Genomic DNA, 25,261 nt, shown 5'->3' with positions numbered 1-25,261 from the left:
TAGAAAAGTCTTCCTCAGGGGCTGAATGATCTCAGCAGAGAGAAGGAGGGGGTGGGAGAGTGCTGGAAGAAAAATGGGTGAATTCCCCTGCACAGAATGTCTTGGAGAGCCAGCAATGATGTGGAAACTGCTGGTTAAATATGGGGGGGGGGGGGGGGAAGTGATAAAAATACCACTTCACAGGGAGCTTTTGAACCCTGAGCCCGAGAAGGAGGTTCAAAAGAAGAGCAATCATTTCAAGCATCTTTTTAATAACTATTTTATAAGTCTCATAGTAGTACTTAATGTCATTTGAAGTTACCTTGGAAAAGAGATTTACTTGCTGCCTTTGAAAGCCATGCTACCTCACTTCTCCATTTCCCCTGCAACGAGGGGAGACAACTTTTTTGGTAAGATCCCGGAGAACGCTACCACGAGGCAATCTCCGCTCAGCTATTCTCTGCAAGCCCACGGTTATGTCCCTTTTCTGAAAGAAACCAAAAGACCTGCATTGATAAGTAAAAGCACCTTCAACCTCAGCTTTCCCAAGCCAACAACAGGGCATGGACCTTCAGCCCCAGAGCTGGCAGCCTCAGCAAAGCCCCTGTTTATGCTGCCCTGTTTGCTGTGCAACGTGTTAAACCCTAAACTTCGCCTTGCAAAATCTTCAGTGCCAAGGGATCTTACTCGGAATGAGCCCGTGGCTCGCCAAGGAAAACCAGCTCGCAGGGTCTTGGGAGAATCGTGTTGCATCCTGCTCCTGAGCGCAGACCTCAGCGAGCCGTCCCATTCAATTCTAATTTCATGACTCAGAGCGGCCGGCTTTGGTAGAGGGGGGAGCTCCCTCACTCCGTTACTTTCTTGCCTGCAAACAATGCATTTTTCAGCACCTCGCTGTAGCCTAGGTGTGTTTGACAAGGCAAGTTGCTGCAAGGCACGTCAAGTTCTGAATTCCCGTGCCAAGTTTTCCAAGCAGATAAAAGAGGAGGCTCCCAAGCTCTCCCATCACAGGGGTTTCTGTCTCCATTGCCCTCTGCTCTTTTCCTGCCACGCAGCTTTTATTCACCAGCCTTTTTTTTCCGCTCCCCTCTCCTGCTCTTTGCATTTCCAATTGAACAAGCCACCATGAGTCGGATCTCTTACAGATCATCTACTGGAGGGACCATGAGAGGCTTTAGCTCAGGCTCTGCTATCGTAGGAGGTGGCAGTGGTCCCAGAAGCAGTTTTAGCTCCGTCTCTGTCTCCAGAGTTGGAGGAGGAAGAGCCGGAGGTGGAGAAGGCTTCAGAGCTGGTGGTGGCTTTGGCAGCCGAAGTCTCTATAACCTAGGTGGAAGCAAAAGAATTTCCTACAGCTCAGTTGGTGGTCTACGGAGTGGAGCCGGTGGTGGATATGGCTTTAGTGGAGGAGCTGGCTTTGGTCTTGGTGTAGCAGGAGCTGGTTTTGGCTTAGGAGGTGGTGGTGGCAGCTATGGGCTGGGCAGTGGATTTGGGATGGGAGGTCCCGGATTTGGTGGTCGAGGTGGCCCCGGTTTCCCTGTTATCCCACCTGGTGGTATCCACGAAGTGACCGTCAACCAGAGCCTCCTGGCACCCCTCAAGCTGGATATCGACCCGGAAATCCAGAAGGTGCGAACACAGGAGCGGGAGCAGATCAAGACCCTCAACAACAAATTCGCCTCCTTCATCGACAAGGTGAGAGTTTGATCTTAAAACTTCAACCCATGCATATTATCAGTTGCCTCGGGAGAGAACGACAGGAAGAAACTTCCTTTGGATATAGGGGCTTGCCTGAGCTAATCGCAGCCGACAAACGACGTGGGTTTGGCTGAAAACTAAGAACTGCCTTATGTTTCCTCTTTGCAAGGATGTTTTTCAGTGCCTTATTTTATTGAAAAGGTAAATCCCCCTCCTCGCTGTAAAAAACACCCCGGGGGCTGGATGGATCTTCTACTGGTTGTTAAATGGCAAAGCTCTACACGGCTCAATGGGATAACACCAATTTAAACCAGTAAGGTGGGCTGAGCATCTAGTGGGGGGAGAAACACCTAGAGTTGCAAATACATGTGTTTGGCCTGCTGAATAGCTCTCGAAAAATCTTGTTAAACATCTTAGCTGCTTTTGATACTTTCAAGAATCTGGTGCCCAAAATTAGGAATATCCTAATAATTTCCCCCCAACTGTCCCAGCATGTTGTGACCTTTTCTTTCTGTGTTGAATGACCCCTCCTTTTCCTGGCAGCAGGGTTTTCTTTGTGCGTTGTTCACACGGGCTTCAGCATGTGCCTGGTTTTGTTTCTCCCTAGGTGCGCTTTTTGGAGCAGCAGAACAAAGTGCTGGAGACCAAGTGGAGCCTCCTCCAAGAGCAAGGTCACACAGTCACCAGGAAGTCCCTTGAGCCACTTTTTGAAGCCTACATCAACAACCTCAGACGGCAGCTAGACAGTCTTATCGGAGAGAGGGGAAGGTTGGACTCTGAACTGAGGAACATGCAGGACATGGTGGAAGACTTTAAGAACAAGTAAGAAATTGTGCTCTGTAGCGTAAATGATTAATAGACAGGAAAATCAGGGCAGGCGGTTCATGCTTGCTGGTGCACACCTTGTGTTTGCACTGGGCTCCTCTTCTAGTTTGCAAAATGAACATTTAAAAGCAAAACTTGATCTCAGAATTATCTCTAGTTATGTCAGATTCCTCACGTGCAGGATCAGCGTTTAGCACAGAATTCATGCACCCATGGGAAGCTGCTCCAGTGTAACGAAGTCTGATCCCTTGAGTCCCCCAAAATAATACACCTGGAGACAGAAAAACGTGTAACTCATGAGTGTAATGGACATGCAAAAAGGGAATGAAACGCAGCCATAAACTGCCGGCCCCCAAATCCCCCATTTCTCTTTTTGCAAAGGAAATCCCAGGCTTTTTAGAGAGCCCCAGGCGACCTGTGTGCACTTGGCCCCACTTCAGCTCTGATCACATGAAAGATGCTCAGCTATTTTCTCTGACCATTGTCAAAGAAAACAACGAAAAATTGCCTGGGAAGGCAATTAACCCCATCGTGAGACAAGGTGTGCAGCAGAGGTGGGATGAATCATGTTAAGGACATGCCAGTCGGTGTCTGCTGACTGGAGGGGACATTGAGGTGGTTTTTCTAGGCGAGGCCGTTCGGTTTTAGTTGGCTGTAGTCTGGTGAGAACAATCTCTCCCTTATTCAATCAGATCTGGCCAAGTGCACATTTGAGAAAAACACCCTGGAGGCCTGAAATATGTTGATGTTAGATAGGTAAGAGTGTGGAGAGACAGATTTGTTTTGCAGGGGGACAGGGAGAGCTGACAGGATGATCTGACACAGCTTCTGCCACCTTGTAGTTGGGTGTGTATGTACTACAGGCTTTCAGAACTACTGATGGGGTCAAAAATGACAAATGATATTGTCTGGATTTTGGAGCTACTGCTGGGGAAAGAGAACACATTTTATTTCAAGAGTTGGTTCCCAGTGCACTGACTAATTTCCACTTCTTCCCGTGTCTGCTCAGAGATCCATCTGCAGGGATGCCTCTGCCAATATTAGTTAGACGACTGGCACAAACCTGCCTTTAACACCCAGGTCTTTGCCTCAACACCCTACATGTTTTGTCTACTTTCTAGCTAAGCCCTGCCCTGATTATCTGATCAGAGGATGTTGCTCAGAGCCATAAAAATTTCCACAGAAATGTAGGCTGAGGCGTAATGATCTGCTTTTGCACAACCGCGGCTAAAGAATCACGGACTTTTTTTTTTTTTAATTAAATGCTGCAGTGGGTTATTCAGAGCCATCAGCATTATTATAACATCAAATATCAAATTGTTACCTTATTATATATTTGTAGGCACTGCAATGCAGCTTCGTTGAAAGCCTTTTGCATAACATTGCGTCGGGCAAAGGTCACCAAGAATTCCTGCTCCTGCTTCCCACTGAAACAGGCTCTGATCCTGCACACATTTATGGATGAGCTTGACTTTAAGGGCAGTGATTAAAATCTAGCAATTTTAGCTGGGACTCCTCACACCACGGAGCCTTGCAGGCTCAGAGTCAGTAATTGTTTGCTCTGCATCTGCTCCGGACTGTAAAATGGTGGGAGCAAGGAATATACCTGCATGCCACAACTAATGATGTGGGACTGGAGTGGTCCCATCTCTGCTTCCCGTGCTGGCTTTGCTCTTCATTTCCACCAAAACCCTCTCATGCTTTTATCCTAACAGATATGAAGACGAGATCAACCGGCGCACTGGTGCAGAGAACGAGTTCGTGGTCCTCAAGAAGGTGAGTGAACTGGGAGTTATGGGACGGACAATGAAATTCACTCTTCACGCAGAGAGTTCAGGCAAAGCTAGTGGGAGCTTGGGTCCTCCAACCTCATGGTTGGGTCAGGCTACAACATTGGCACGTCCAGGAGTAAGCACGGGGTAAGTATGGGCTGGGTCCTGCTGAGGCCATGAATGGGCATAACCCTCTCCATGCCGGTGGAGCTGCTCTGTTTTCTGAAGACAGCTCCTCTGGTTGCAGTTGCAAACCATCTGGCCTCTTGTGGCTCAGTTCAGTTCTGTCTTGGGTCACATCCCCAAGAGTCAGAGCTTCGCCTTCTGCTCAAGAACCTGATTCTGGCTCACAGTAAATGTCCCACATTACATTAAAAAAAGAAAAACCTTGATCATAGCAATATAAAAACAAGCCTAAAGAATAACAGACCTGGAAGCAGAGAGGTGGTCCCACTGGTGTTCTGAAGCCCCTTTGGCTTCTGGTTTCATCAGAAGTCTTTGGTTTTCTTTTCTTTAGGATGTGGATGGCGCTTATATGAACAAGGTCGAGCTGCAGGCCAAAGCAGATGCACTGGCAGATGAAATTAACTTCCTGAGAGCTCTCTACGAAGCGGTAAGTAGTCAGCTCTCCCCACGACAGCATCCTCCACAGCTGCCTGCCACGTGGAGTTCCACACCCTGGAGCTCCGGCCACCACTCTCAGTGCTGTACAGCAGTAACAGAGAAGGTGGTTACTGCCTTTTTGAGATCAGAATGCAGGCATAAGACAGAGAAGGGTAGATAAGAGACCGAGCAGGGGGCAATGCAAGAAAGTGGCTCAGGGGAGAGGGTTCCCAAGCCACCTCTTGTCTGTATGGTTTCTACCCCAATACCAGACCATTAACTTAATTATTTGCATCTGCAGGAATTGTCCCAGATGCAGCAGCAAGTATCCGACACCTCCGTGGTCCTGTCCATGGACAACAACCGTAACTTGGACCTCAACAGCATCATTGCAGAGGTCAAAGCGCAGTACGAGGACATTGCCAACCGGAGCCGGGCCGAGGCTGAGGCTTGGTACCAAAACAAGGTAGGTAACCAGAATTTCTGTGATTCCCATGGCATCACACTAGCTGCAGGGAGGCAGGACTAAAGGGGGAAGGACCACAGCGTTACACCAGAGATGAATTAATTTCCTACGCGTGTTGCAATAGGCTCTTGCGTACAGATGCCCAGTGTTTGCTTGTGGACTGCTACTCTTGACCAGCCTTGCGGTGAAACCAAGGGACAAAATGCTTAAATGCCTTGACCCTGGACTCACAAGGAGTCACTGGTAGATCTGGCCTTAGACACAGAGCATTCCTCTCTCCCTTCCAGGTTCTTAACAGCAGATGATGACCCACAGGTGCTCTATGCAATGCAATAGCTGCTGCCTTAGCAAATATTAATAACTAAGGGCAAATGCTGTTATTCCATGGGCAGGTTGCTCAGAGGAATGTTGTCCCCCACCCTTACCCTGAATCCAGACCTGCACTTTGTGCCCTGAAGTTCCCTCACCCTTCCCTGAGCCCCGTGGTTCCTAACCAGCGCTCTCCTCCTCTCTACATACCAGTATGAGGAACTGCAGGTCTCCGCCGGGCGGCATGGTGATGACCTTCGTAACACCAAAATAGAAATTTCGGAGATCAACCGGATGGTCCAGAGGCTGCGGAATGAGATCGAGAGCGTGAAGAAACAGGTAGGAGGGGATGCGTCTGCAAAGCAGCTGCTGCATGGTGGGAGGGCAGGTAGGAGGGTGATGGTGGCCAGGCACAGTGGAAGGAGCCAGCTCCTGGCACTGGGGCACGGCTGGAAGGCCAGGCTTCCCCCCTGCATTAAAGAGGGCATGGCCACCTCTGTCTCTGCCCACCAGAGAAGATCCCTCGGTGCAAGGATATGCTGTGATAGCCGCTTTCTTGCTGGGGAAGCAAGTTGTGAGCTACTAAGCCCCCCAGCAAAGGTGTCTAGAAAAGCAAAGAGATGTAGATGCCTCTCCTTTTCTTGGGGGACATGATTATGGTGGCAGCTCCCCAGTTAACCACCCTACAGCACCTTCCCAGTGGCCCATCAGTAGCTCTCAGTGCCATGCTGAGAGCCAGTATCTACAATACCATAGCAATACCCAGGAGAGAAGTTTGGGGCGGCCCAAGTTAAACCCATCTGTTTCCCTTGCTTTTAGTGTGCCAACCTCCAAGCAGCCATCGCCGAGGCAGAGGAACGCGGGGAGATGGCCCTCAAGGACGCCAAGGCAAAACTGTCTGAGCTGGAGGATGCTCTGCAGAAGGCTAAGGCTGACCTGGCCCGGCAGCTCCGTGAGTACCAGGAGCTCATGAACGGCAAGCTGGCCCTGGACATCGAGATTGCAACCTACAGGAAGCTGCTGGAGGGCGAGGAGAGCAGGTGAGGACAAGCACATGGACCTGTTGTGTGCTGCTCTTCAGAGCAGCATGCATCTCCTTGGGCTCAAAGAGATAGCTCACCCCAAAAGGCTGGAGCACCCAGTTGATGAAGGTGTAAAAGACCGCCAAGATGTAAAAGGGCAGAGAGAAGGATACCTTAAATTGTGAGCTTTCTAGGAAAAGATGAGCTTCTCCAGCTCTTGGAACCCGATGCGCTAAGAAAAATGAGCAATACCACCTTTTACCTCTGATGCAGACGTACCCCACCAGAGGACAGTCCCTACTGAAGGCCACAAAAGTCTAGATGGTCCCGGTGGTTAATGTTACATCTTGTCTGTCCTTTGACATTATTGCTTACTTTCCCCTTTCCCAACAGGCTTGCCGGAGAGGGTGTCGGAGCCGTGAGCGTCTGTAAGTATCTCCCCTCCTTCCACCTCTGCTCGCTGCCCCCCTGCCGCAGGCGTGGTGGTGCAGGTCCCCCCACCTTGGGGGGTGCAGGGCCCCCCACCTGCAGCCAGCAGGACCCTAAAGCAGGTGTGTGCTCTGTCTCCCTGCAGCCGTGGTCAGCAGCTCAAGTGGGATGGGCTACGGCGGCGGCAGCCTGGGCATGGGCGGAGGTCTCGGCATGGGCGGAGGTCTCAGCATGGGAGGCGGCGGTGGCGGCGGCTACAGCATGAGCAGCAGCGGCGGATTTGGAGGAGGGAGCGGAGGGCTTGGCGGAGGGCTCAGCTATGGTGGAGGCAGCACCTTCAGCTCCGGGAGCAGCCGAGGCATCAGCTCCAGCACAGGAGGCAGCGTGAGGATCGTTTCCAAGACCACCACTAGCAAAAAGACCGTCAGATAAGGATGGCGAGCACGGGGCCCCCCGCGCAGATGACAACGTGTTTCCTGCCTTCCGTAAGCAAGTGCTGCCCTACAAAATCAGTGGTGTAAATAGCTGCGCTAGACCCTCTCCTTCTTCCGTCCTTCACCCTCCACCTTTGGGGCAGCGGGGGGAGACCAGGACCCCACTGCGAGAATCTGGAGCACCTTTGGCTAAAGCATAGGTTGTAACAGGTCACTGACAGGGCTTTGGAGAGCCATGGTGGACCTCGATGGTGGCCCTCTTTCAGCACTGTCCTTGCTCTTCCCTTGTTCTCCCCCTGGAGTCACCCATTTAAAGCGAAGTGGAAGCACTTCGCTGAACGGGGACAGCCGCGCTCGGCCACGCACATTCATTTCATTTGTCCTAAAACGAGAGTGACAGCCTTGTGAAACCACAGTCCTGGGTCCTCAGCAATGAAAAAAGCTCCAGGCTGCTCTAAAAACCTCTGCCGGCGTGTTACAACCTCCAAATGTTTGTCTGCAAGTAAAGATTTTTCCAGCCCCTTCTGTTTTCTCAGGCACCCGTGGGAAAGGCTATTACTTTCTCTGTACATGAATTGCCACACTGATTTCTAACTCTTCGTCTTCATGGCTACAGCCTCTTCACTTCCAATATGATCCAATAAAGAGCATTTGTCATTTTTAAATTCTGCTGCTTTTTGGCTTTTCTTCTCTGTTCACCTGTGTATGGATGTGTGTTGTGACCCAGCGGCAGCGGGGACTCTCTGTAGGCAGTTCACAAGAAAGGACCACTGCCTTGAGTTAAAAACCCTCAGTTTTAGGACTCAGGCTCTGGCGTGGCTCTGGGATGGGCTGGGGAGTGTGGAAAGAAGGGTGGGATGGATGGACAACTGAGGCACGGGAAGGAAAAGCTGCGCGAGGGCTGAGCCAAAAGCTGGATGAATCCCACCGTGGTGGTTAACGGCAAATCCACCCTTTGCCCATCACTGCAGGAGTGAGAAAGGGCAGGAGGGTGGGGAAAGGAAGGCGATTCCCAAAGGTTTAGCTGGGATTCATGAGTTAGTACAGGTGGGGCACGGCTCGGCCCAGCCGTTAGTTAGCAACGCAAACAGGAGGAAATCTTAATGGCAGAGGAGCCCAGCTCTGGCATCAGCACCACAGCAAGGATGCAGCGAGAACAGCATCGAGCGGGGAGGGGAATGGAGCAGCCAAACGTCGCCCTAACCAGAAAAAGCCATCGGAGGGAGGGCAGCACTAGCAAAGAGGGGTGGACGCAGGGCGAAGCGCCTGAGGTCTGCACATACAGCGTTCGCACGTCGAGGTTTCCACTGCATGTGTAAATACATCACTAAATATCCTGGCTGCTCCTCTGGAAGGGCTGTTTTGGGGCCTCAGCTTCATTTTGAATGAACCTGAGGTCTTCCAAGGTGCCTGCAGCCGCTCGGCCTCCCAGTTCCCATCCAGACACACACACCCCCCCCCGGGAGGTTTCAAAGACCTGCCTGGACAGAGGGTTTCAGTCAGGCTCCCGTGCTGTTCCCGGGCTCCCTCCTGTGGCTCCGCAGGCATCCCCTGGCTCTTGCTCCATGCGAGGCTGCAGGGCCAGACAGGAATCCTGGCAGCAGTGATACAGAAGCACAGTGAGAGGTGGGAACCCAGCCCCAAAGGCAGGAGCTGGAGCATGAACCAAGGGTGAGGAAAGGGGCCAGGGCAGGAAGGGCGCAGAGGAGGAAGGACCTGCAGCCCATTGGGGATGCCGGTCCCAAGAGGAGACTGGTTGGTGTCCACCAACCCAGCTCTCATCTCCTGCAAGCTCCCATTGGGGTGCACCCAAGAAGGACCCCAGGAGTGAGAGGAGAGGGGGGGCATGTCTGCCAGGCAAAAGCAGCTCATGCATGGCATGCCGGAGCGCTCCCCGCAGGGAAATACCTCCAAGCTCCTGAGTCAACGGGACCCTGCACGCCCACCACGCTGCGCAGAGGGGTGCAAGCACTCAACAATCCAGCATGGTGTCTCCAGCAGGTGGGGGCCCAGAGCAAGAGAAAGGCATGGTGCCGCCCTGCAAGGGCTCAAAGCCCTGGTCCTGCGGTGGGGCTGGCATGGGGCTCACACTCCCGACTCTCTCCTCCAGCGCACGGGAAAGGGCGAGGAAATGATGGCTTTGGAAAGTCGGGGCAGCCTGTTTGCACCAGAGGAAGTTTTGTGAAGGGTGAACGGGTTGGACTCCATTCATTTAAAAGTTTGCATCAGTTCTCAAGCATCTGACACCATGTTTCTTAGACAGTTTTAAGGAAACAGAGTGAAGTTTGCAAAGCGGAGGCATTTGTAACAGGCAGGGCATCCCAACTGGGCTATCATTGCTTATCTGTATTTTGTGGTGGGCTTGGGTTTTTTTTGATTAATGAAAATGTCAAATATAGTTCATTTTCTTTTGGTTTTTTAACAGAAGTGTGCTCAACACATTGCTGTGCCACCAGCTGCATCAACGCGTGGGCCACCACCACTGTCAAACCCTCCGCGAAACTTGTTTGGGAGCTGCGCTGCCAAGCCCTTACCCATCCCCACAGTACCTGGTGCCACAGGCTGCTGCTGGGTCCTTCTCCTGCGGTCTGAGGGTGAGGATGCTACCGAGGCAAAAAAAGCATGGAGCAGTTATCGGTCTCTTTTCTGTTTCCATGGGAAGTGTTTTAAGAGCCTGCCCTGGCTGAGAAAGCAGACAGCAGATGCAGAAAGTTGTCTTCTAGCTACCTGCTTCTGGTTTGCAGAGACCTGGAAAACTCACGTATTCAAGTCAAACTTGACAAGTAATTTTAGCTGGCAACTTAAACATTAAGTGAAATTTTTTTTCAAAACAACATTTAATTTCAATGTTTCCTATGGGAATAGGAAAAATTCCTGTCTCTGGAATGTTGAAACATTTCCCCTCACCATTCCCCCAATGAAAGTTTGCAGCTTTTTGACTCAAAAGCAGAATTTTCATCAAAGAAAATTATTCTGTTTTAATTTGCAAATGGTTTACACAGCCTGCAAATGAAGTAAGACATGAAATGGCTGCAGGGAAGGTAACACAGGACGCAGCAAAACCAGCAGCGGAACAATATTCCCAGCTACCATCTGTGAGGCACATTCAGCCTGAGTGTTGCTATTTAAACAGGGCAGCAATATCCCGCTGCCCAGAGTGGCTGGAGATCGGAGTCCAGCTGCACGCGATGCCAAGCGCCGTGGGACAGCGGCGGGGACCTCCGGGCTCACGTGCAGTGCAACATAGCGCTGTACGGTAAATAAACATGAGGCTCCATAGAATTGGTGCAGCGTGACTGGATGCACTTTCCAGGACACAGGAATACTCCTTGCTTGTCTCACCAGCTCTGAGAATAGCATTGTGCAGATCCAGTCTGTTTTAACAGGAAGACATTAAACTTCACACAAGTGCTATGGCTCTTTGCAAGGCAACTCGCACCAGGAGCAGCGCTTGGTGCAGGATGGAGCTGAGGGACATGCCACGTTGCAGGCACAAAGCTGATCCGAAATAACTGGACTTCCCAGCAACACCACTTCCAAGGCTCGGTTTTCTTTATCGGGAGAAAAGATGCACTCTGGGGCCACAAGAGAGGATGAGATGCTATAATACCACTGCGCAACCTTCAGTGTTGAAAGATCTTGCTTTCCACATGGAGCTCAGTGGAGATCACAGCCTCAGCAGCCCTTCTCAGGGATAAGGGCTCAGAAAGCATTACGACGCAATTTGGGATATTTCGGTTTCTTTGGGTACCACCATCTAAGCACCAGTGTTGCATGCAGAAGGTATCAGCTAATACCCACCTAAGGTCAGAGGCTCTTTCAAGATGCAACAAGCCATCGGGGGAAATGAGACCTCCCCACTCTGCATAAAGCATCTGGCAACAACAGCAATTAATGAAGGCAAAGTTATTCCAAAACCCTGGGCTGTATCGGTGTCTCTGTGCTAGCAGAGAAAACAATTATCTGGAGAAAGCAGGTCACACCTACACTTCAAAGTCATCTAGGAGTTATAGCTGACTGGCCTCCAGATACTGCTGGGAACAGGCTCAAAGGACTGCAACACCCATCACGGGGCAACACCTATGGGAAAGCTTCTGAGGAGTTCATCCTAATTCATCCCTTCGGGAAATGAGATTCATGGACACTCGCCTCCTGCTCAGGAGGTCTCCCAGAGGTCCCTGTCACTGCAGCACAGGGATGCCGCGAGTTGTGTGGTCCCCCATGGAAAAAGCTCAGGGTGACCAGCAGGACTTCATTAACCTGGGATGAAATAGCAAATTATGGCCAAAATGAGTAGGGTTTGAATTTAGGTTAGCAGCCCAAGTTTAACCCAAAGGCTTTAATTTAAGCAATTAACCTAAATTACAGCCTTGACTTTACTGATAATTAAACTGAGATTAGGTAGCACAGGTGAACCAACCCAAGTTAGTAAGACACGGTCTTGTTTTACAAATACAGGTATTTTTGCAAACAAAACACACAGAGGCACGTCTAAGAATTTCAGCCTTGTCTGAAAAAGGGCATCATCCTCAGACGAAGGCTTCCAACGCGGGTGCTGGAGAGGAGCAGCAGCGCAGAGAGATGGGAGGGAGGTGATGAAAAGCTCTTGGTGGCGTCCCCTGTTCACTGGCTGGGTACAGAGACAATGGTTCAAATTTCTCACTAATTTCTCACTTTCTCCCCCTGCCTTTATTGCCCTGATAGAGTCAGAACTCACTTCCATAATCTCAAAGGAGAGTTATTACCTTGATATCAGCATGATGCCGGAAACAAACTCAGCCAAGAGTTTACTCCCAGGTTTACGGCACGATGTAAAGGGATCTCCTGCCTCTTGGTCTGGGACTTGCACCCACTGTTGCCTTCCCCCTCTGCTCAGCCTGGAAGGAAGAAATGAGGAAGGGAAGGGAAGAAAAAGGCTCTGGAGCCTGCTCAACCTCGCAGATGGCCTCTGCCATGGCAGGGAGGCTCTCACCCGGCGGGACCTGCCTAAACACAGCTCCCTTTGATTAGGAGGAAAAACTACAGCACAGCTTGAGTGAGCACAAGAATTATCATCCTCTGGTGGAGGAGAAAAAGTCCGTATCAGAGCAAGCTATCTGCATCCGAGCAGCAAATTCATTACATGCCTGGAGCTGCAGGGTGCACAGGAGACACTCCCCCAGGAGCTACCTGGAAACCCTGTGTTTCATCAACAGAGCAGGGTGGGGGCCCCCTTGCCATCACCCCATACCCCAAACCTGTAGCTACAGCTCATTGTGCTCACAGTTCTGCCTTTTGTAATTACCTCTCAAATTCCTTCCAGATGAGTGACAACCGCATCACCTCCACCCTAGTGCAAATGTGAAATGGAAAGAAATTAATTTCTTTTTACTTAGTTGGAGGAGAAGTATTATTACTATTATTAACAATGGACTCCAATGCAGTTGGCGTATTCTTTAGCCAAAAAAGACAAGTTTCATATGTAAAAGGAGCCTGAGGGGAAAAAGGAAAGTACTGACGCATCACGCTGTTAGTAACCGAGGGTGGGTTTCAGCCTGGCCAACTCCGCACACCCTGAGTCAGCCATCTGGTCTACCCACATAGGGTTGGTGAAAGTGGAAAGCCATCTTCAGGGGCCTCTCCGTCCATCTGCCTTTGGACGGTAGAACCTGCCTTTGGGTGGTGACCTCCACTAACTACACAAGACTACAGAAATGTTTCCAGATAGTCAAAGTGACGTAAGATGGAGAGCACCTGAGAAAGCAATACCCAAAGGACCCACAGGCACTTAAGGAGGCTGGCCACTTGCCTCTGAATATCTTGCTGTCTGGAACTTGCATCTATATAAATCAAGCTATGTGGGGGGGAAGCGATCTCATACGCTCAAGTCATGACCTCTGTCAATTGGTGGGCAAAACCCTAAGGCTGATCAATAATCCACTGCCTTTTGGATGCAGGCCTGTCGGTTGCAATCCATTTACTTCCAGTTCCCATGGGTGCAAACGTGAAGGCAGTCAGACCCAATGAGCAGCCCCGCTGGACAAAAACTGTAGGATTAAGCCCTTCCTTACAATAAAAACGCAGTCTTGTAATAGACACCAAAATAAACCAACAATTGCCGTTTATTGCCCCCTTCATTTAAAAAACTCAATTGCAAATGCAATCCATCTGAAAGAAAGCAGCTGGGGAAACAACGGGGGCACAAGGCATTTCTGGGAGCTTCCTTTACCCGGCTACCTTGCAAGACAGGGGCAGACTGAAGCACAACACCCCTCCACCGTGGTGATTCCTCAAAATTACGTTATTCCTGTACTGCAGCCAGCAGCTGCTTGGACTTGCAGACAACACAAGGAAGCTGCTTGGGGGGGATGCATTTGCAAGTTCACTCTCTCGTACAGATACATTATGTAGGAATCCATCTTTTTCTGAACAACCTGAATCACAGAATCACAGAATCACAGAATCGCAAGGGTTGGAAGGGACCTCGGGAGATCATCTAGTCCAACCCCCCTGCTAGAGCAGGCTCTCCTAGAGCATTCTACACAGGACTTCATCCAGGTGGGCTTTGAATATCTCCAGAGAAGGAGACTCCACAAACACAACGAGGGTCAGAAACACTCGCTGTCACTCAAAATGAATTCTTTTTCACATTTTTCTCTTTGGCTTGTCGCTCAAACTGCCTGCCATGCTAAATGCAAAGCAAAGGGCTGCGTTGGTACCTGCGGCTGAGAAAGGAAAGAGCCAGGATGCCTTACAGTGTCCGGATCTGGGCAGAGGGAATCCCGCAGAGCACTTTCCTAGTGGATTCGAGCAGGCAGGATCACACTTTCAGATGTGCAGTGCTGAAAGAGATGATTAAATCTTTGGGAAACTACATCGTGTTTATAAACTGTGAGTTGGGAACAGCCCCGGAGCACTCGATTTCCATAGAGCCAGTGGATTCAAAGAAGTTCCCGTTCCCACAATCTTTCCTCCTCTTTTCTTTTCTTTTTGCGTTTGTTTGTTTGTTTCCATGCTGCTAAAATACCGAAGTCCAAATCTTCAAAGCCGAGGGACTAGCACAACCATTGGTGATAGAGCTCAGTGGCACCTGTCAAAACCCACACACGAACAGAAGACCTTGTCAAAACATTTAATTTTCATTCCTGTATTTTTTTTAGTGGCAGAGGAATAAGTCTGCAGAAGCAGGATTTTCAGAAGAGATCAGCACAGGGAGCTGAGCCTTTGTAGGGATGGAAGCAACACTATTTCTGCAGGTTTATTGTGGTGGCATAGAGGGGACCATGCAGTACGTATCACAAAAATCCAGGGTAGAAGGATTTACCGCAGGGCTTGCTGTAAAACACTGCCCTGCCCCACACAGAACCCCTTCCTAGAACCCAAGGGGCTGTAAGATTTCAAAGCCCTGCTTGTGACCAGACAAGGGGCAAAAGCAATCCTGAGGGATGAAGTTTTCAAATGAGAGAGGTGTTGAGTGACAGGCATTTTGAACGGTGTTTTCCTCCCTGTGCCCAATGTGACTCATTGCAACTTTCAAACGCTTTGATATGGCAAAGAGTCTGGCTGTCTACAAAGGCGGCAGAAGGCGACAGTTATTCCCAAACAATACCACTGTTGCTCAGAACCTGGCTATATTATTTCAGAAGGGCGTGTGTGTGGAGTGAGTTCACTCTCCAGAATGCTGTTGGACATGCCAAGCCTAATTCATCAGGAAGATGATCCACCTCATCAAACCCATCCCAGTCTCATACATGCATAAAAGGGCTCTCCTGAGCCTGCGGAGAGCACAGGTTCATCTTTCTCCTTTCCCTCCTACTCCTTGCTCCAGGCCAGCACCTTTGCTCCTTTATTCTTGCTGTAGCATCCATCCTAATCCAAAAGCCAGCAATGTCTCGCCAGTCCACCGTGAGGATTCAGAGGGGAAGAAGTGGCTTCAGCGCTGCTTCGGCCATCGTCCCAAACACCTGCCGCACCAGCTTCAGTTCACGCTCTGTCACCCGGGTCGGAAGCTGCAATGCTGGCAGCGGGTTTGCTAGGGTTGGTGGTGGCTTTGGAAGCAAAAGCCTCTACAGTGTTGGTGGATGCAAGAGGATCTCTGTGGCTGGAAGGGGTAGTGGCTTCTATGGATCTGCAGGTTTTGGTGGTGGCGCTGGTAGTGTGTACGGTGGTGGCTTTGGCATGCCAGCTAACCTTGGCTATGGATATGGTGCATTTGGTGGTGGCATGGGTGGCCCTGGATTCCCAGCTGGGGGCATCCACGAAGTCTCCATCAACCAGAGCCTTCTGAAGCCTCTCAACTTGGAGATTGACCCCAGCATCCAAAGGATCCGCAAGGAGGAGAAGGAACAAATCAAAACCCTCAACAACAAATTTGCCTCCTTCATTGACAAGGTGAGACATGAGCTTCCCTAAATATCTTGTCTTGATTTTTTTTTTGATGGGGACTCTTTTCTTAGCTGCTTTATGAGCACGTAAGCTGATCAAGAAGGAGTAGAAGTGAGGAATGAGACTGGAAGATGCCCAGTCCCCAGAAACTCCAGGGAACGGTACCTGCTACATAGTGGTTGCTATAAATTAATTAATCATCCAGTATTCGAGGTCCTCCTCACTTGCTGCTTGACATCTCATAGGCAGTGGAGAAAGAAAGCTCTAGAAGACAGTCCGATCCTTCTGGAGATGTTGGGCTCTCTCCACTGAGCATTATAGGAGCCTTGATAACAGTTTTTTAGATGGTTAAAGTGAGATGCAAGCAACCCATTTTAGACCAAGAAAGGAATCAGGTGAATTGGCACGAGGGAGAAGTAAGCGTCTCATTGCTTGAATTTCCTGACAGGCATTTAAAGCTCTCACTGCAACAGCAGCAGCATGTTTGGACTGTTAGTTCAAACCAGCAAAATCTGACCCGATGCTGTCTGTCCACTTCATTGCCTTGTTAACTCTATTAGATGCACAAGAGCATCTGCTTGATTTCTGCTCTGGTTGAGCTGCTCCTCTTTGATTTCAAGGAAAATGCTATGTTATTTTGGAGCTTCTGTGGGGTGAGGGAGCTATACTGAAGGGAAGGAGAAATGGCACTTCACTACTGTTTTTTAATAAGAGTGCAAAGCCTGTTTTGCTCCTTATCTGATTTTGCATGCACTCTTCCCACAAAATGCACGCACCTTGCCTTGATTTAGCAAAGCAATAAAGGGGAAGCACAGTGCAAGAACATCAGTAGTCATTCCAGAGTTTGTTTGCAATATTGAGCAGGGTCGCTGCAGTCAAATAGAAAATTCCTTCTTCTACCAGATGAGAATTTGGCTATGAGAACCAGCTGGAAAGAGTAATTCGCCACCTCAGCTAGTACTGAGATCCCACATTTGCAAGGCTTCCATAATCTCTGCTCTTTCAAAACATCTTTGGGATATTTCTGCTTGCAGGTCCGATTCCTTGAGCAACAAAATAAAGTGCTGGAAACCAAGTGGAGCCTGCTTCAGGAGCAGGGGATGAAAACAGTTAGGAATAACTTGGAGCCGCTTTTTGAGACTTACATCAACAACCTGAGGATGCAGCTGAACAGTTTGCTGAGTGACAAGGGAAGGCTGGAGGGAGAGCTTGTCAACACACAGTACCTGGTTGAGGATTTCAAGAAGAAGTAAGTCTGTTGAGCTCGTGGTCTACTTACCTAGGTAGGTGCAGCTTTTCTCCACTGAACAGCCAACCAGAGGATCCAGGAGAGTCCGGGACACAGGAATTCCTGACAGTGAAGGTTGTGACATTTTCTCAGGATAGATGGTAATGGAGTAACAGATCCAAATACACAAACATTTAGGGAATAATTTAGACTATGATCAAAGACTTATTAACTAAATTATCTACTGAGAAAAACCCCTTACATGGGGTCTGAGAGTTTCAGGACAGCACGCTTAAGACGGGCAGGAGTATGACTAATGGCCAGAAACAGGAAAAAAAGAACAGATTCTTCAAACTTTCTTCTGCTGTACTTGTTTTAACTAGTTTAGCCTAGGAACATGCTCATGGTCTCTTATTCAGATGCTCTGTAGGAGAAAAGAACATTGTATGCAAAATACTCTTAAGGAAGTTCATTCCAGCAAACTAAAATCACCTCCATCTGTTACTTGCCTAAACAAATGCTCCTTCTGCCTCCCTCCATTAGGTATGAAGATGAAATCAACAGGCGTACAGTTGCAGAGAATGAATTTGTGACACTCAAGAAGGTGAGGCCAAATTCCAGAATAGCATCTGATGACTATTTGTAGAGCTCTAATCACCTACTCATTCACAAATCCATCCAGTCATATTCCAAAAGCTTTTTTTTTATGGTTTCTTCCCTGGACTGTTCTTGCAGAGATATAAGTGTTCCCGACTTGCTAATAAGAGCTTAAAACATATCACTTAAATCTCTCGTCCTCCAGGATGTAGATGCTGCCTACATGAACAAGGTGGAACTACAAGCCAAGGTGGATGCGCTGACCGAAGAAATTAATTTCCTGAGAGCTCTCTACGAAGCAGTGAGTACAACCACCTCCCAAGACATTTCAACCTCCAGTTAAGAGCTTCCCTCCCTCCTTTCCTCTGAAAGACTGTAATTTCTTCCCCCAGGAGATGCTAAATCCTTTACTTCTTTAGAGTTACACCAACCGTCTTAGCTGTTTAGATAACAATCTGTAGCCTCTCCCAGGTCTGCACGCGCATCTGAGAGGATGAAAAGGCATCTCCCAAACGAATTAGCTCACCTAATCCCCTGTGCACTTTGCAGGAGCTGTCTCAGATGCAGACCCAGATCTCCGACACCTCTGTCGTTCTCACCATGGACAACAACCGAAACCTGGACCTGGACAGCATCATCTCGGAGGTCAAAGCACAGTACGAGGACATCGCCAACAGAAGCCGGGCTGAAGCAGAGTCCTGGTACCAAACCAAGGTGAAGAAACTGGGTGTTTCCGTGCTGTTATCTTCATGTCGTGTCTTGAACAGATAAAGACTGACTCTTCCAAGAAAACCTCAAATATTGCATCCTGCACAGCAGCACTCCAGTTGCTAGTCTGGGCTCGAGGAGGGACCCAGGGTTTCAGACACCTGGGTTACTCCAAACCCAGTGGATTTTACCTTGGGTGATTGTTCCTCTCTCTGTGACAGTATGAAGAGCTGCAGGCTACGGCAGGCAGGCACGGGGACGACCTCCGTAACACCAAGCAGGAGATCTCCGAGCTCAACCGCCACGTCCAACGGCTGCGGTCTGAAATCGACAGCGTGAAGAAACAGGTAAAAAGCAACAAACCCCCCACTTTTAACCAATTTACACCCTGACTTGCAAGGGAGAGGAAGGAAAATGTCAGAGGCAACCTAGGCAAGTTCTGCTCGGTTTGATTCTTTTTCTCTGAAAAAGAGAATCGTCACTAAAAATGGTTAAGCTGATGGTGCTGGAATAAGCCCTCATGACTTCAGGGTAGATAAAGCACAAGTTTAGGTCTTGTATGGGGAATTTGACTGGGGGGTTCTCTTCTACAGTGCGCAAATCTGAAAGCGGCCATCGCGGACGCTGAGGAACGTGGGGAGCTGGCCCTCAAGGATGCCAAAGCCAAACTGGCTGAGCTGGAAGATGCTTTGCAACAGGCCAAGGCAGACCTGGCCCGGCAGCTCCGTGAGTACCAGGAGCTCATGAACGTCAAGCTGGCCCTGGACATCGAGATCGCGACCTACAGGAAGCTGCTGGAGGGCGAGGAGTGCAGGTGAGTGGGAAACACAACCCTTCTAGCCCTGATGTTGGAGGAGCAAAGCAACGCGAGCACTGGAGATGCTCAGCATTTCTGAAATGCTGAACAGGGCGTTAGGAGGTGGCAGTGGTAGGTGTTTGTCCTGGCTAGTGGAAATAATATTGCAAGAAGCATCCCCGAATTACGCCAAGTTTTTATTTTTCTCCTCAAAAGGTCTCTAGGAAATGTACCCTGTTTTTTTCCCCCCACTATCAACAGATTTCTTATCCTCTTACTTTGTTGTGCTCTGTCCCCTAACAGGCTGGCTGGAGATGGCGTCCCAGTGAATATCTGTAAGTCTCTAAAATACATGCAGTTACTTTATTTAAGCATTAGTGTGTCTCTGAACCAAGAAGCCAATACCCAGAGAAACTGAAAGCTTTTCCTTCTCCTTCTTGCAGCTGTGACCAGAACAACTGTGGGAACGGGATACGGAGGAGGAAGCAACCTCAGCATGGGAGGGGGAATCTGCACTATGGGGAACAGCTTCAGCTGTGGAAGCGGTCCCGGGGTTAGCAGCACCACCCTCGGTGGTGGCAGCAGCTCCAGCGTGAAGTTCGTCTCGACCTCCTCCACCAGAAGAAGTTACAGAAGCTAAAAGTTTCCTTTCAGATGCCTTCACTCGCCAGAAAACACCTTAACACTGGTCTTTTACTAAAGCATAGTTGGGGTCAACAGAATGAGGGCCACCTAAACCCTATGTCTTGTTGCACAGGAGCCTCACTTTAGGAACTCTCTCTCAGCTGTGTTGTCTAGCACGCGGCGCGTAGGGCTCTGCTACTGAACGTGAGTCCGACTGCTTAAAATTTGCAACTCGCTTGTTACAGCTCAGCATTTTTTGGCCGGATTTTGTACATAAAATGTGTCCCATGACTGTTTGTCTCTCTTCACTTTCTGGTGTTTGTCTAATAAAAATGCATATGTAATTTATTCTATTGTGTGGACCTTTTAATTAAAGACATGGAACAGCAAATGCAAATGCAGGTAACAAGCACTTTTCCTAGGGCCCTGCCCAGTTAAAGGCACAATTTTTGCTCCTCATTCACATTTCCTGAATCTCCCCATTGGCAGCCAAAACACCCAGGCAGAGCGTAGCACCAAAGGGGGGTTGCTGCTGATTTCAATGTTCTCCCCACCGTGCAAGTAAAGCACCTGGAAGCTAAAGACAGGGCACGCCACGGCAGGAGTTGGGTGCAGAGGAAAAGGTCTAAGATTCATTTACTACGCAGCTTCCAGCCAAGACAGCATCCAACAGCCTGGCTCCCAGGGGGTACAAAGGGCAGTGCCAAGTGTGTGATGTACCTGCATAAACTTCTAACAATAGGGAACTAATTACTAGGGGAGTCAGAGCAACCACCCGACTTGTTCAAGTGTATCAGTCCATCTCAACACCCCGCTTACCGTGAGCTGTCTCACCTGAGCATAGGTGCCAGCGGTGCAAACATCTGCCTGAGCGGGTTGAAAGCACTCCCTTGCCGTTCAGAGCACTGGCCATACTGGTTTAGGTGTTTATCTTGGGTCTTGATGCTGATGTTCCCTCTCCTTTGACTATAAGCAGGTGGAGGATCTGGTCCATATGCATTCATGTGCTATGTTAAATTAGATGTCGCTACTCCAATAGCTATAAAAAATACGCAAGAATAGGATGCCTGTTGGAAAGTGAAAGTTTTCAAGATCCAACGTTTCTTCACATTCCTAGAATACACTGGGAGACAAGATCTTGTGTTGAGAAGGTGGAGAAAAACCAGAAAAGGTGTAGCAATTTTAAATGCGGTTCTGACTAAGCAGGAGAAATTAATTAATCATCTATTTGTTCAACCGATCTTGCAGCAATGAGATCTGTCACGCTGTAGCTTTCAGCCAGGTGATGCTCATTGCCGGAAGATCAGCTAAACAAATAGATGTGATGAGAAGAAAAGTCCCAACCCTCACCCCACGTGTTTCAATAGTTCAAGTAACGGGTTTCTTAGGAAAATACTCAAAAAGATGGGCAAATAGAGGGGAACTGGCAGTGCCTGAATGATATGATAGACTGATATCATAGAATCACGGAATGGTTTGGGTGGGAAGGGACCCCTAGAGGTCACCCAGCCCCACCCCCCCGCAGGAGCAGGGACACCTTGAACCAGACCAGGTTGCTCACAGCCCCGTCCAACCTGGCCTGGACTGTTCCCAGGGATGGGGCCTCCACCCCCTCTCTGGGCAACCCCTGCCAGGGTTTCACCACCCTCCTGCTAAAGAATTTCTTCCTTAGATCCAGCCTAAACCTCCCCTGCTTCAGTTTCAAACCATCCCCCCGTGTCCTGTCCCAGCTGGCCCTGCTCAAAAGATTGTCCCCGTCTTCCCTGGGGGCCCCCTTGAAGCCCTGAGCGGCCGCACTCAGGTCCCCCCGCAGCCCCCTCTTCCCCAGGCTGAACACCCCCAACTCTCCCAGCCCGGCCCCGCAGCAGAGGGGCTCCAGCCCTCGCAGCATTTTTGTGGCCTCCTCTGGCCCCGCTCCAACAGGTCCAGGTCCTCCTTGTGCCCAGGGCTCCCGAGCTGGGCGCAGGGCTCCGGGGGGGTCTCAGCAGAGCGGAGCAGAGGGGCAGAATCCCCTCCCTTGACACTGGCCACACTTCTCTTGATGCAGCCCAGGGTAGGGTTGGGCCTTCTGGACTGCCAGCGCCCATGGCCGGCTCATGCCCAGCTTTTCATCCATCCAAGTCCCTCTGGGCAGGGCTGATAGATATGTTGTGAATGAATGATAGACTGTATTTGGGTTTTCCTTCGAGACCAGAAGTTTCCCATAACTTCCGAGGATGCTCTGAACTCTGCATGTTCCTCTCTGCATCCCTTAGGAAACCTCCTTCCCAAAAATTTGCAGGCTTGGCTATGGGTCTGCTGCAGCTGTCCGCTCCTGCTCCACTGCCTCTCCCTGCTGAATATGCACAGCAGCTTCCTGGGAAGGAGAAATATCCTCACTCAGCCTGGGCAAGGTTAAGTCATGGTCTTCCTCATTGCTGCCCAAACACACTCTCTAACCAGAGGAGATGTATGGTGTGTAGCCAACAGGCACGTCAGATGGATGCCATCCACTGCATCAACACCTGGGTCATAACACAGGGATTGTGAGGCCCTTCACCCATGGGAAAGGCTGGGGGCAGAATATTTCTTCTCCCAGGGCATGCCTTTTTCAGCAAGATAGGAAAATCCACCCTGGCAAAGGTTTGCGTCTCTGGATACACGACCGATGTGCAGCTGGCCTTGCTCCCGAGCAGGGCTCTGGTTACCACAAACGTATCCTTCTGCATCCAGTCCTGCCAGACAAGTTAAGCAGATGTAGCGATGACCCGTGGCTTGTATTTCACTGGGAGAGGACAGCCCTCGTTAATTCTAGCACAGCCCAGATTAAAACCTTAGTCATAATGAAATGAATGGTGCTTGCACTCAGGGGCTTGAATTTGCAATGTGTGGAGGGAATTGATTGCTAATTGCTGCCTATAACATTTTTACAGAGTTCTTTAGGACAGACGGTCGGTAGCTTAGTCACAGAAGCTCCTCTCTTAAAAACTGCTGCTTGTTGTAACACACAGTAGCTGAAACACTCCCAGGACAGTTATTTTAGCTTTGTTCCAGGGTGTGTAATGGAAACTTTAGAAGAATAGAGAAGAAAATAGAAAGAAAGAAAAAAAAAAAAAGCATGGCTGAAAGGCAAAAGGAGATGATGGGCAAATTACCCTCCTGGGACCTTCTGGTCAAACTCAGCCGCCCGGCCTCCACGTACGAAACAGCAAGCACCAGCACGCAAGATGCATCTGCAAACACCTGCTCCACAGCCCGGTGCCTGCACGCACCTTTTCAATGGGAAAGCTACAACTTCCCAGCAACGCTCTGCAGGTGGGCTGCTACCTCCTCTGATGAGCAGGCGTTCAGCTTGGGCATGGACATCCGCAGAGACGTACCTTGGCAAACACAAAGGGCTGCGGGGTCCAAGAGAAGCATGTCCATCCCTGGGCATCCGGACAAGACACTGGGAGTGACTTCTGAGCATCTTGCCTGCTCTAGGACACGTGCCCATGTGTGCAGTGCTACCACACAGCGGGCACGGGGCGAGTCAAGACTCCATGTGTCTTTCACCAGAGAAATGCACTGTTTGACTTTTCCTGGGTGCTATGTGGAATAAGAATAAAGGGAGTTGTCTGTGAACCCGGATCCGTAAATCTGGATCCCAAGCGCTGAATTTCCTCATGAGTAAGAGATACGAGAGGGGGAAGACAACAGACATGGGGAGGGCAGCCTGGGAACAGGCTCCACACAGTGTAGAGACAAGGTCACCCCATGAGTCAGGAAACAGCCCAAAAATCTGTGAAGGTGAAGCCCTGAGAAATCGCCAACTCAGGTTTTGTGTCATCACAGACAAGGGTAACTCCCTCCCAGGTCATATTCTGATATTTCATCATTTGTTGTCAGTCTGAATCAGGACGAAACGTAGACACTTTTCGCAGAAAGCAAAGGTCTGAAAATACCATTCATAAAACCACCTTACATGTCCTTCCCACTCCCCAGCTGGTACCTGATAGCTGATCCTCCAAGTCTTCCATGAGTGCCCCATCACCCTCCTGGCTTTCCCTCCATCACCTCTTTCTCCCTTCTGGTTTCAAGGACTCTTGTTTGGGCATAAGAACAAGAGTCCAGAGTTTCCAACAAGTTGGGGCCTGAGGTGCTGATGCCCCACTGGGGTTTACTCAAAACCACAGCAGCAGGAAAACACAGCCCCGCAAGAACAGATTTCTCAGACCTCGGACCACTGCATGGTGAAATAACGCGCCTTTACGCAACAGAGGCATTGATTCATCTGTGAAATAGAGATGAGCGAGCGCTTGCCCAACGTGGGGAACCATCTACTGCAGAGGTGAAAGGAGGGAGTGGGAAAGGGACGGCTGCAAACAAGAGCAGGCAGTATTTAGTGTTTTCTCAGATATTTCAACAGCCAGATCATGACCATCACAAAAAAATGCAACTCCTGCACTTTGTGAGTGCTTCATAGGTGCTCATGGTGAACTCACTGTTCGCTTTGCTGCTGGGTGTGCCGAGCCCAGTTAATCAGTGGGATAAGCACCACACCAGACCCATCCCCAGCTATAAGGGTATAAAAGGGCCAGTCCCAGCCTGGAGGAGCACAACTTCACCTTCCTGCCTTCATCCACTTCCTCGCTGCTTTATTCTTTCTACCGCTCTCCCCCTGCTCACACCAGCTGCCATGTCTCGCCAGTGCGCCGCAAGGAACCAGACCAAAACCGGCTTCAGCGCTGCTTCTGCCTTCATCCCAAATGCCAGCAGCACCAGCTTCTGCTTACGTTCTGCGTCCCAAGGTGGAAACTGCAGCACCGCTGCTGGTTATGGAAGGTTTGCTGGAGGTTTTGGAAGCAGGAGCCTCTACAATGTTGGTGGATGCAATAGGATCTCCGTAGCTGGAAGAGGTGGTGGCTTCTATGGACCTGCAGGCTTTGTTGCTGGCACTGGGATATCCTGTGGTTTTGGTGGTGCAGCTGGTGGTGCCTTCGGGTTTGGTGGTGGCATGGCTGGCCCTGGATTCCCTGTTGTCCCAGCTGGGGGCATCCATGAAGTCTCCATCAACCAGAGCCTTCTGAAACCTCTCAACCTGGAGATTGACCCCAGCATCCAGAGTATCCGTAAGGATGAGAAGGATCAGATTCAAACCCTCAACAATAAATTTGCTTCCTTCATTGACAAGGTGAGACGTGAGATTTCTTGGGTATGCTGTGTTGATTCTACAACAGAGAAGCACAAACGAGGGCAAGTTATGTCTTTGTCAGAATTTTGCAGCTCTTGTACTGCATTTTCTAATGTCAGCTGCCTGGGAATAAAACCTGACGGGTGCCATCTTTGACACCATTTATCCCCCGCATTAATACTGAGATGAGACCGGACAACAGGGGGAAAACAGTGGTATAGGATGTAAGGAAGCAGAGTTTGCAAAGCGAGCAGGAAT

General features: G+C 49.8%; 3 protein-coding genes across 3 annotated transcripts in view; all 3 read left to right on the top strand.

Moving 5' to 3' along the window:
- The first annotated feature begins 1,104 nt into the window (after positions 1-1,104).
- LOC104134651 (keratin, type II cytoskeletal 6A) lies at positions 1,105-7,532 on the top strand. The gene is made up of 9 exons (XM_009648229.1): positions 1,105-1,671; positions 2,282-2,496; positions 4,215-4,275; positions 4,789-4,884; positions 5,176-5,340; positions 5,863-5,988; positions 6,469-6,689; positions 7,065-7,099; positions 7,246-7,532. The coding sequence occupies exons 1-9, from the start codon at positions 1,105-1,107 to the stop codon at positions 7,530-7,532; spliced, it is 1,773 nt and encodes a 590-aa protein (XP_009646524.1).
- Positions 7,533-15,400: 7,868 nt separating this feature from the next.
- LOC104134648 (keratin, type II cytoskeletal 6A) lies at positions 15,401-19,867 on the top strand. Its single transcript, XM_009648227.1, has 9 exons — positions 15,401-15,904; positions 16,933-17,147; positions 17,670-17,730; positions 17,929-18,024; positions 18,273-18,437; positions 18,653-18,778; positions 19,025-19,245; positions 19,531-19,562; positions 19,671-19,867. Exons 1-9 carry the CDS (start codon positions 15,401-15,403, stop codon positions 19,865-19,867), a joined length of 1,617 nt encoding a protein of 538 aa, XP_009646522.1.
- Positions 19,868-24,508: 4,641 nt separating this feature from the next.
- LOC104134650 (keratin, type II cytoskeletal 5) overlaps positions 24,509-25,261 on the top strand; it is a 3,764-nt gene continuing 3,011 nt past the window's right edge. The window contains exon 1 of the mRNA XM_009648228.1: positions 24,509-25,003. Coding sequence (XP_009646523.1) covers positions 24,509-25,003 — 495 coding nt within the window. The remainder of the gene's footprint in view (positions 25,004-25,261) is intronic.

The sequence above is a fragment of the Egretta garzetta genome, unplaced genomic scaffold (genome assembly GCF_000687185.1).
Source record: "Egretta garzetta isolate BGI_Z169 unplaced genomic scaffold, ASM68718v1 scaffold581, whole genome shotgun sequence".
Lineage (NCBI taxonomy): Eukaryota > Metazoa > Chordata > Aves > Pelecaniformes > Ardeidae > Egretta > Egretta garzetta.
This window is presented reverse-complemented; position numbering and strand designations above follow the sequence as displayed.